General features: G+C 37.7%; 1 protein-coding gene across 8 annotated transcripts in view; it reads right to left on the bottom strand.

Annotated features, from left to right (window-relative positions):
• Fmn1 (formin 1) overlaps positions 1–12,985 on the bottom strand; it is a 400,542-nt gene that overhangs the window by 212,449 nt on the left and 175,108 nt on the right. For all 8 annotated transcript variants that reach the window (XM_063250323.1, XM_063250322.1, XM_063250324.1 and 5 more), the window contains one exon: positions 1,774–1,835. In XM_063250323.1, coding sequence (XP_063106393.1) covers positions 1,774–1,835 — 62 coding nt within the window. The remainder of the gene's footprint in view (positions 1–1,773; positions 1,836–12,985) is intronic.

Raw genomic sequence — 12,985 nt, forward strand, 5'->3', positions numbered from 1 at the left:
TATACAAAATGTATCAGGAGTTCAGATGGGTTGATAACAAAAACCAAATAAGCTGATTTAAAAATGAGCAATGAAATAGCCATTTCTCAAAAGAATACATAAAAATGGCCAGCAGGCATATGAAAATATGTTTGTCACCACTAATGATCAGAAACCACAAATTAAATCCCCAGGGAGATATCACTTCACACCTATTACTAAAAACAAAACAAAATAAAACAAAAAGACAGTACGTTCTGGCAAGGATGTGGAAGCAAGGATACCCTTCACACTGTTGATGAAAATATAAATTCCTATAATCATTATTAAAAAGAGAATTGTTGCCATCGTATCCAGCCATCCCACTTCTGGGTACATACCCAAAGGAAACAAAATCAGTATATTGAAGAGATCTCTACATATTTGTGCTCAGTGTAGCATTCACAAAACCCAACATATAGAATTAAGCTATGTGTCCATCAGTGGATGACTGGATAAAGCAAATGTGGTATATATACACCACGGAATGCTATTCATTCTAACAGAGGTAAACACTGTGATTTGCAACATGAATGAACCTGGGAATATTAAGGTGAAGTGCAATAATCCAGGCATAATAAGACAAACACTTTACAACCTCACATGTAGAATCTGAGAAAGTTGAACTCAGAAACAGAGCAGAATAGTGACTACCTGGCCCTGGGGATACACAGAAAGGGAAAGAATTAGGGAGGTTGGTCAGAAGATACAAAACTTCAGTTTGACATAAGGCATGAGTTCAAGAGATCTATTACGGTGACAATAGTTAATAACAATGTATTATCTACTTGGAAATTGCTGAGAGTAACGTCTAAGTTTCCTCACCACAAATAAATAAATCCCTTTAGTAATTCAAATGTTCATGAACCTCATTTCCTCATTATACAATAAATACACATTTCAAAACAAGTTATAAACCATAAATTTATTTATTATTAAATTTTCCAGTTACCAGTAAAAATAAATTTTAAAAAAGACTATTTCATCCACAAATTCATTAAATTAGTAAATAATGAGTTAGCATTAGATGAGCAAGAAGTTTTATTTAAACTTTGGTACTATTCTTGCCCAATGCATGGTTCACCCTAAACTAGACCCAGACTGAGTGTGTATCTAGTTATTGGAAGTTAAGATTCTGAGCTTCCTGCCCTAAGCACTGCAAACAAATGCTAGAAAGAAAGGACCATTCGGTGGCAGGACAAGGAAAAAGGCACTTCAGTTACTGCCCACAAAACCCACAAAGGAGGAGCAAGTTGGCAACCTTCCAGTCCTCCCTGTGGACACAGAATGGCTCAGCACAACTTCCTGCCATGACGTTTCTCCTTTAAGCGCCTTAATCTGCAGGACATCATATTGCAGGAAGATTTGCTCAGAGACACACAGATATATGAACCCGGGAATGTGAGCAGGAAGAAGAAAAATAACTTACTGAGTTGAGCAAAGGAAAGATGCCCTTTAAATTATTTCATAGAAACAGTCCAAGTCTAAATACTCTATCTTCTTCCCTGTTTAAAAAGCAAAACTCCCAGTCTTCTACCCCAAGACATTGATGACATTTTTTCAGACTGAGAAACTGAAATCTATAAACACAGCGTCAGAGACCTTAATCCCACAATACAGTCAGTGCCCCCAGCAGGCCCAAGATGCTGCCGGCATCTAGTGAAACAGTTCGGCACAAGAAGAATACTGACTTCAACGTCTGAGAAACTCAGTATCAAATAGCTAGCTCAGTGGAATCAAAGAGGTAAGGCATACCTGAAGGGTTTCAATTTCTTCTTTGTGTTCTCTCTTCAAGTGTAAAATAGCAGCTTGGTGTTCTGTAAGATCACAAAAGCAGCTAGTTACAAAGAAGCACAAAATGAGGTATAAAATTCAAATGAGCATCTCCTAGATCTCAGAGGTCTTCTACAAATAGGCTGAGTAAATAGATGCCATAAATGCACACTGACTTGAGGAGAGATTCCACAGGGTTAAAAGCAAAACATGATTAGGGTGTTTCAGATGAAGACAGGGGTCAGCATTTGTTTTTAAGGAGGAGTTGAAGTGCAGGCCCCACAGAGAACAAACATAGATGTGTTAAGAGCAGGAAAGAACATTATCTAAGATCAGAAAAGTCTATTTTTAATCCTGTTTTAAAAAAATTTCCATTTGAAAGCAAGATTGAATAACCACCCTTGGCCAATTTAGTGTTCAGATAACCTTAGAAAGTTAAGACTATTTCTCATTTGAATGAGACACTGTACAGTGACTTGAGGCTGAAATGACAAAAATAAATTTCTGGCCCAATTTTCACCTGAGAACAATGACATTTACTTCAACAGTAAGTCCTCAGTGTACAAAAGGACTCCCGCCAACCCCTGAAACTCACAGCTGGCTGCATAAGCATGGAGCAGCCAAGATGACTACAGAAAAGCTACCCACATGGTGTCCCAGAACCACACCTGCTGCTCAGACTACAAGGTAAAATGCTACAATTGCACATCTTTCCTGGGATAAGCTAGTTTTATAAATGTGTTCAGGGTTGTGACCATGCATAGGGAAGAAATCAGACCTCATTTAAAATAGTAAAAGACAAGCTATTTCACCCAGTAGATTTCACAAATCAGGTATGAAAGACAAAGTTTCAGCTCAATAGTGGAGGAGGGTAAACTTCTGCAGGGAGGGGAGAGTTGGCCATTATGTGCTAAGGTGGGAACACGTTTCACTGAGCTGTTTGTTAACCCATCAGCAAGTTCTGTGGGTTCTACATCCAAGCCACTTGTGACTGTCTCCCCAACACTATCACTGTGACCCAAGCCACCATATCTCTCTCTTAGATGGCTACGGTACCTTCTGGAAGAGTGCCTGGCTGTCACTCTTACCAATACGTACATCTCCCATCACCCTGAGTAATCTTCTGAAGACATGAACCAGATCCTGTCTCACCCCTGGCTTCCCACTGTACTTGGAACAAAAACAAAATCTCCTGATGAAATCCATACGGCTCTCTACGTACTTCTCTGTCATCTCATACTAACCCTCTTTCTAGACATTGCTGCCCAGGCATGTCGCCTCCAGCTGTTTCCTGAACCTACCAAATTCTGTTTCACTTCAAAGTCTTTGTTAACATTGGTGCAAAACTAACCAGATACTATATAACAAAGTATTATTCTAAGTACAGTTATCCCACAGTATGCACTGATTATAGGACATACAGATGCTCAAGTACATGTATTACATTACATGCACAAATCATATGCACATCCTACCATGTATTTTAATCATCTCAGATTGCTTGCAATAACTAATAAAATGTAAAAGCTATGAAAATAGGCATTGTACTAAATTTGTTGGCAAGGAAAAAATGTATACTCACTACAGATGCAATGTTTTTCTTTCTTTCTTTCTTCTTTTTTTTTTTTTTTTGTCTTTTTCCTTTTTATTGGTACCGGGCATCGAACTCACGACTGCTATGCCCCTGAGCTAAACCCCCAGCCCCACAATGTTTTTCTTATCAACCATTTTGATCTGTGGCTGATTAAATCAGTGGATAAGGAATCCTCAGATACGAAAGCCCAAATGTACTTCATATGTTAATTCACTTCAGCCCTAAAATAACTCTATGATTGAGGTAGCATTATTATTACCATTAATAAAGAAATTGAAGCACAATAGGTTAAAAAGCTAATCCAAGGAAGTAGAATAATATGCAGAGCAAAAAAATATGCTCAGTTCAGTGGATGAATACACAAACAAACCATAGTGTACCCGTGGAATGGAATACAACTCAGCATAAAAAGGAATGCAAGCACCATCATGGGTGAATCTCAAAGTCTCTGTCTACACCAGAAGAAATCAGTCTCAGAAAACCAATTAGAGTTTAATCATGCTTATCTGACAACTGGGAAAGACGAAAATAGAGGGATGAAGAACAGATCACAGTGGTAGCTGCCGGAGATTAGAAATGAGAGGAGGATTTGACCACAGAACTGCAGCATACAGACAAATTTTGAGGAATGATATATTCTATTTTGATTATGGTAGTAGCTACATGAGTCTGTGTGCGTGTTAAAACTCAAAGCACTGAGTGTATGTAAAATTTAAAGAAAAAATTATATAATAAGTTTATTTTTAAAGATATGCATCAAATTCATACTTCTAAATGTTTTCCTAGAAGAGTCAACAAACCAAAAAGATATCTGCTACTACTTTATATATTTGTTGTCTGGAAGCTACAGCTGATACAGCGTAGCACAAAAGAGTAAAATATTTGCAGATTATTAGGGGAAAAAATCAAGGTACTATTCAGTACATGTACTTAAGAAAACCTAAAAGATTTGACAGATAAAAATATCAGGATATGTATGTTCAGCAAAATTGCTAGATATGTACAGAAATATTAAAAAAATTGAACTAGCAATAATTTTAAAAAGACAACTTAAAAAATATTTAAAGTATCTCTGAAAATACAAAATACAGTATCTAAGAAAAATATTTAAAGGCCATATATGAGGATATAATAACACTTTATTCAAATGTTTCATCAAGAAAGATACACAAAGACAGTAAGCAAGCTATGATTTATAAGACTCATCAGTGTAAGGTGCTGATAATCTCAAATTGATATATTAATTCAATAACAATCCTTTAAAAGTTGCTGAAGGCTTTAATCCAAGAAACTGATTCTAAAATGTACAGAGGCACAACATGCCAAAAAGGAGCCAAGAAACTTCTAAAAATATAAATTAAGATTAATTTACAACCTAGCAAGAATTATTTTTAACTATTACAATGTAACTAAGGTAGAATGATAATGACATGGAGATATGAAATAAGACTAAAAACATACCATGATTTATGATCATTTAATGTGAGAAAGAAGTAGCATTAAAGATCTTGCTTACATAATGAAGGGTCTTTTCAATATCTAATACCCTATCAAAAAAGTTGGATCCCAACTCTATACCATATAACAATCTATTCCAAGTACATTAGGAGCAACACTATAAAAGAAAAACTGAATATTTTACATGACAATATAGCATAATATTTTTATAATTTTGGAACAGGATAGGATTTCCAAAGACACAAAAACCCTATATGAAAAGAAGAGACTTGTTAAGTTTGACTATATAAAAATAACTTTTTTCTCAGAAAATACAGAGAAAAAACAACACATGGAGTAGAACATACTGCAAACAAATATAATCAAATGATATCTAGTTTAAGCATTTAAATAAATCCTGCAAAACTACTGAAAACAGAACCCATGAAACTCACACTTAAAAATACAATGCAAATGCTATGTAAATAGATGTGACATTATATTGTTTAAGGTATGATATCAAGAAAAATGTACGCATAAGTCCAGTAGAGATCTAAGTGTTTAAGGATTTGCAATTTAAGTTTGATTTGAGGAAACGAAACCTGTGGACATGGAAGTCAACTAAGTATGAAGTCTGACAAAACTGAGTGCTGCAGAAGATGCTGAATAATGAGAACTGTTATATGTGAATGGCAGGAATGGAAACTGATACAGTCACTGTGGAAAACGCTTGGCATTTCTAATAAGGTTGAAGACACGTACGTGTATGTCGCTAACCAGCAGTTTTCATGGGTGCAGCTTGGATCTTGGGTTCCCCCAAAGGCCTGTGTGTAAAGGCTTCATACCCAAGCTGGTAGTACTGGGTGGTAGGGAGGCTTTGGTCACCGTTGTTGATGGGAAATCTTAGGTCACTGTGCAGTGGTGGGTCCCCAGAGAGGATTGTGGGTATCTGGGAACCAGCCTCTGTCTATTTTCATGTCTCAGCCATGGTTGAGTGGGTCCTCCCTGCCACACTCTTCCCATACTGTGTGCTGTGCTGCCACAGCCCATAACAATAGGGCCAGTCAAGCATAGAGAAAACCTCAAAAAAATGTAAGCCCAATAATGATGCATCCTAACGCTTGTGATGATAAATATATAAACCCAAATCAATTTCACATTTCTACAAAGTAGCCAAAAGAAAGGCAGTTAAACCAACCTTCTTACAAAACCAATGCTCCTTGGGAATAACACTGCCTCCTGAACAGAAATCATGCAGACTTTATGCTGGAAAATTATTCATCTGTATAAAGTGTACCTACAAGGGTGTGACTTACATAGTTATGACTAATTCATTAACACATTGACGGAGATCACTGTAAAGTCAACACTCAGCAAAGCATGATTTGGCTCCCTCTTAACAAATATTGTTGCCAACAGTATCACTGTTATAGGTGGCCTATACACCCTCATCCCAAGAGCGATAAAACAGAACCTCCAGGGCCTCACAGGAGGAAAGACTTAATGGCTTTGCTACTGGAACATTCATTTTGGGCTCCCAAGACAATGTAACAGGACAGGAAGGTCACAGAGTAATGCCACATCATAAAAAGGGTAAACTAATGGACTTCCAAATGCATACTGTTAGTGGCTGTACTCTTTATTTTTCTAGGTTCACAAATGCCTTAAAATAAAGCATGACAAATTTTGGTTGTGAAGATGGTGAGCAGAGGTTTAATTCAAAACAAAGAATGTTTGTGTTTGTTAAAAATAGAACTTTAACTGGCATTCAGTGGCTCAGGAATTGTCTAAATGGGTGAAAAAAGGCACAGAAATTTTGAACCCAAGAGACTGACTGAAAAGGGAAGAAGATTCTTTGGCTCGAGTGGAAGTTAAGAAATGCACTAAGGTAATGCAGTCCACAAAAAGCCTGATGTATGTCTTTTAGAAAAGAATATATCAAATAAAACAAAAAAGGCTCTCACTGGCAGAATTCAACACTTTGGGGAAAATAGGAAAGAACTTCCCTCCATAAAAATAAAGCTCTTTCTATCCAAATGTTTACATGAATTGATTCCTTCTCTCTTCTTCATGATAGAAATTCTTTTTGATCAGTTCACAATAGCAAAACAACTTTTCTGCCAGGTGTCTGGTTTATGTCCTCTAGTTTGCCAAGAGCAGAATTAAAAATAATTTCGGGAACAGAGAAAGCATAGATTAACCATTGGTAAAATTCATCAATGATTACCTGAGTTTATTTTGGTTAAATATGACTACAGATAATATTGCATGCTGTTTCTCAGGAATAGTTTTAAGCACCAAATGCACACTACCTCATGGTGTCTTACAAATTTAAAAAACATGTCAAAGTCCATTTGAGAGATGAAGAAACTGAGACACTCATATTGAATAACTTTCCCCGTATAACATGCAGTAAGTCCCAGAGACGACACTCATGCCTGAAGAACCTCTGCATTTACTCTGCAGACTTTTGTTTCCTTATCTTTGTTTATTTTCTCTTTGGGACTGGGTAACAATCAGAAAGACACAAAACTCAAAATCCCTAGGACCTCAGCAGTTGCCAGCTGCATCCAAATGCTAGAATAACGTTTACATTCAAGAAATTTTTACGTAAGTCTTTAAAGAAGGTGCTACATATTTTTAATCCTAGAAAGGTTTTTGAGGGCCTTGGACCAAAGTGAGCAGCACGAGTTATGATATAGAGTGCCATCAAGTGACGTGTTCACGATTTCTTCATCTTCTCTGTAGACACTTCCAAGCCCATAGCTACCAGATTATGGTTATTGGGTTTTACTCATTTTCTCTTACACATGAATCCTATCCACTCCCCCGTTACACACATATATGCTTATTACATTGGCAAACTGGATTGTACACATGATAGGAAAATTAGAAAAAATTCCCAACTAAATGAGAGCCACAGTTGTATTCTTGCCCATGGGTTCCAATTTCTACTGCCTGTTTTCTCACTGCCGTTATACTGCCCCATGTCGTTATGTTCAAGTTCATACTTCAGTCTTTTTTTGTTTGTACCGACGATCGAACTCATGACCTCGCGCTCTCCAGGCAGGTGTTTACTCTGCTGAGCTAAATCCTGGCTCCTCATACTTAGTCTTAATGGGAAAGAATTCCTCTAAATTCTACTTGAGGAACACTTAATCAGAGCTTTCAAAGCTAATGCCAGAAAAATCATTTTTTGTGAGATCTATGGACCTTATTTTGTCACTTGAAAATGTGCAATAAGGAAAAACTTAAAGTTAGCACATAAAATTCATGATCTCATGGGCAGTGTTGATTGGTCTCATCGGTGAATCACCAACATCACCGTCACCTGGAGTGACTTAGAAAAATGCAAGTCTTTGCTGCATGCTGCATTTATTAAGGATGTTAACAGACACCCCTAAATAATAATAATACACAATAAAATTGAGACCTATTGCTTTATATAAGGCTCTTTTATACAAACAGAAAACAATTCTGAAGAAAAAATTAAGAAACACTAAAACTCTAGCAAATACATGCCCAAAAGTAAACTGGCACATGAAAAAGGAAAATATACTACTTACTAATAGATTAAAAATTCAAACAAACTCATCCATGAGCAAATGCAGGAACTTTTTCCAATTGTCTCTAACATTGATAAAAATGATGAGAGTCATGAAAGGCAAACTCCCAAGCCATTTGCTGCAAAACCTAACAATAAAATAAAAACTGAACTTGTGTATTTAATAAGCTTAGGAGAAGTGTAGGGCTATATCTTGGGGTACCATGCAGTCCACAGTAACTAGTAGTTGGGAAAAGGTAGCTACCTTGTACTGTCAAAAACAGTGGAGAAAGACTCAAAGACAGTGAAGTCAGAAAGAAAAAAGACAAGACAAGACACCAGAGGACATTTGAATCCAGTGCCTCCAGCTAGCAGCAGGTGCCGGTGACAGGCGATCACCTGAACTGTGGACACACCACCTTTTTATCAGTGGCCTTTCAACAATCATACGGTATGGGGTCTAAGTTCATTTTTTAATATTTGGCTACTGACAGCTTTTACACTCCCCTCTACCCCTGATCCCCACAGATAAGCAACCTGATAAAGCCATTAAAAATGCAGTGGAGCGAGACCACGCAAGCCACTGCCCACAGGTGGGAGCCCTCAGCCTTGACTGACCCCAGGCCAATCTCCCACTCGTGCTCTCTCAAGTCATTTTCAGAGTAGCTTTGGGTGCCTGCCCTGCTCTCCCCAGAAGTCTCATCGCGTGAGCAATAAATCTCTCCACACCCTACTGTATGTGTGCATTTGTATGTGTGTTCCTGGACATCAGTCTTGACATCTGAGTCAGATTTTGGGTAGAAGGTCCATCCTGTCTCTCAGAAAAGGAAAAAGCCATGTAGGTCATGTAGAGATTAAGTAAATAATTAATGAATTAATCTATTACATAATTCTATTCCATTTCCATATCGGAAAAATATAATATCGGACAAGAACTCAGAGAAATTCCATAAATTAAGGAGCTATAACTCTTAACATGTGTCCTTGTTCAAGTATGTTTAGGATTTCTTTCAGCAGAAATATAAACTTTCCATTATTGAAAAGAACTCTCCAAGTTCACTGGTTTTGTGCTATATGATGTTTATAGCCTCTCACCCAATTCATATGTTGAACCCCCAAGATGATGGTATTAGGAGGTAGGGTCTTTAGGAGATGATTAGGTCCTAAGGGCAAAGCTGCAATGAATGGATTAGTGTGCTTAAAACAGAGACTCTAAAAAGCTGGCTCATTCATTCCTCCACATGAGGATGCAAGAGCCCTCCCCAGATAGGGTCTGCAGGCACCCTGGGCTTGCTAACCTCCATAACTGTGAGCAATACATTGCTGTTGTTCATAAGTTCCTGAGTTTGTAGTATTTCACTGTCACAGCCTGAACAGACAAAGATATCACTCTATTTGGTAGCCCCTTTCATATAGTCAAGCATGGAACTAAGGGATTAAGTATGATTTCTTGGGGCATTCATCTTTGAAATATCTAAGATGCTTTTAGCATTTACACTAGAGTATTACTCATTAATCCTCTAGTTCATACAAAAGTATTAACTCATTAGATATTTGTTGTTCTTTTTTTAATTTTAAAAAACAAAAGATAGAAATGATACGGAATTTTTAAAATAGTAGGAAATTAACACTAGCAAATATATTGCATATGGTTATCTTAGAAGTAGTGGTTCAGGACACACGATTTAGGCATGAAAAATGATCAAACAATCAAACAATGAGAACACCAGCTGTTCTTGATGAACTTACAGAGGTTAGTAGTACAGTTATCTACCCTGTATGTGTAATATATATATATATATATATATATATATATATATACACACACACACACATGCACACACGCACACATATATATGTGCGCCCATATCATACAATCTTTACTTCATTTGATCTCATCCAATTGTCTCACTGATAGACATGAAAGATGAGAACTGTTGAACAAATATAGATCAAATTCTACCTCTTCTTTCCTTTAGGATGTAAATGCTGCCCATGCCTTTGGCCTGGACACACAGCTTGCTTTGGCTAGTGGAGTATCTGCTGGCATGAAGAAGTAGAGGTTGACCCTAGCGTTTGGCCTGCCACCTGAACTCCTGCCATGTCACAAAGGAAGCGCACATCCTAGGCAGCTGCTAGGTACTCAGCCTGGGTTCCTAGGAAAGAGCCGTGCAGATCTCAACCATGATCAGAGTGGGCACTCAGGTTCCCTTGAGAGAACCCAGATCAGTTCACCTGAACCACAGGTGATCTTTACACCCATGCAAAATACATGCTTGTTATTGAAGGCTGCTGAATTTTAGAATAAAGTGTGATGCAGATTTCTGCAGTAATGGCTAACGGTATATATGGTAACTTTCCAGCCCAGTTTACTGTTGAGAGACTCAGAATTTTAAAGACATTAAATAAGAGGGCCAGAGTCTCATCAAACCACCTAGACACAAATGGGCTGAAGGGAAGAGGCTAAAGTGCGTAAATGTACATAATTATGTGTTTAATACTAAAACCATGAATTCAGAACAGCAATCAGATCTACATGCTCTGGGATGAGGAGACAAAATAGGTATAAATGTCAGTAATTCACGGCTGGCCATGTCCTTGACTTCTACCTAAATATCAAAGGCAAGCGTCGAGGGCCTGGGACCATCTGATAGACAGGATGCCACAGGGCACGTAGTCACCAAATCAAATTCTGGCTGATACTCTCCGGAGAATTTGCCTTTTTACTTTGTCCTCATACCCTTATTTTCTGTTGTTAGCTTAAAGATGCCAAGATTTCTAGAATTTCAGGCATATAAGGCCCAAAAAACATAGTCTCAGCCAAGGGTAGCACATATGTGTAATCCCAGATATTTAAGAGGTTGAAGAAGGAGGATTGCAAATTTAAGACCAGTTAGCAAGACTGTCTCAAAAAAAAAAAAAAAAAAAAAAAAAAAAAAATTAAACAAGGGGAGTTAGCTTGCTGCTTCCTGGGTTCAATTCTTAGTAACACACACACACACACACACACACACACACATAATGATTTTTCTACCTGTGCAGTTTTAAGAATACGGCTTAGAACAATGACCAAGAAACAATGCTTCTACAAAGGCACATGCTTACTGGGAGGAACACAGGGCAATAAATGAAGTACCCAATCCTGGTCGCTAGGTGGCAATCACAATGCTTCATATTTAAACTGCTACAAGCACCACCACAACACCTGAAAGATGTGGGGCAGGGGAAGGGGGTCAAAGCTGTGAGACAAGCATTTTTCTTCAGTTTGAAAGGTGGAGTAGTACGGACACGATAACTAGCTGAGAAAAATTCGAACAAGTACCGTATTGTTCAGTATTGGAACAGTATTTCCAATTACAACAAAGTTCAAAGTGCCTCAGTAGGCTTCTGGTTGTACAGGTTCACATTTTTCAGCTCCCCTGCAAGCCTACCTAGCAAGGAATCTAACATACAAAGCAAGAAAATTAAAAGTCACAGGTGAGTAGCAAAACATACTGACATTTTGGAGAAAGAAATGGGACAAAACCCCAAAGCGGTGCTCTGGCCTCTGGCCGCCATGCCCCAGTTCCAGGGGAAGGCAGGGCAGGCAGGACAGCAGGAGTTAGGTTACAGACAGGGCAGCAGGCTCTGCAAATGCTCCTGGAGGGCAGGACACCAGGGCCTGCTTACTGCTTAGAAAAAGAGGCAGGCGTGCTAAAGCCGCACGCCTCAGCCCCAGAAGCCTCTGTAGGAGAGTACGGAACAAACTTCAAGCTCAAAATCCCATGGCTGTATTTCCACATCATCATGGACCAGGGACCCCAAAGCACCATGCTAAGACCAATTTCTATTCTGGAGGTCATAGAAGGAACAGGTGAGATAACCATAAAATCAACACAGGCAAGAAGAGAGAAGCCTTCTCTTAAGTCATCCTACGAACCTTCAAAACAAACTTTAAAGACATGAAGAAATCTTCCTGTCAAGACAGGCAAAAAAAAAAAATCAAAATATGAAATTATCCAATACAAATTTTACATAGTTAACATACACTGGAAATACTTTAGTAATGTTCAGAGTCTTTCCCAAGATAAATGAAAGAATAACAACCATTATAAACCTAATGGCAACAACATTATACCAAAAATGGAAAAAACAAGAAAAAACACAATAGTAGGTGATCATAAATTTTTGAAATGTTAGAAAAATGATTGAGATGAAAAACTCAAGAATTCCCTAAACAGGCACAGTCAAGGAAGGAATTTTTAGGTAAAAAATATTGAATAATGAACTAAAACTACCGCATGGTACAAGAAAAAGATGAGGAAAGAGTCACACTTAAATTCTGGCATTGATATGCAGATAGCAGAACAGACCATAAGAGCGGGAAAAATAGTATACAAATAGAATGGGCATATGAAAACAAACATGTGATCTGAGGTTTCACTGAAATTTGTAGGGAAAGGATAAAATGATTTAAAAAATTTGAATTTAAGAAAATATTTAGCTTTCAAACCATGTAAATATAAGAATCATTTCCAGAAGATTAAAAATCATTTAGTGACAAACAACAGAAAAACTCTTGGAACAATATTCAGAGTACTTTTATAATACTGGCATACAGAAAGGTTTCTTAACCAAAA

The sequence above is a fragment of the Cavia porcellus genome, unplaced genomic scaffold (genome assembly GCF_034190915.1).
Source record: "Cavia porcellus strain 051 isolate PalLab524CR breed Dunkin Hartley unplaced genomic scaffold, mCavPor4.1 scaffold_6, whole genome shotgun sequence".
Taxonomy (NCBI): Eukaryota; Metazoa; Chordata; class Mammalia; order Rodentia; family Caviidae; genus Cavia; species Cavia porcellus.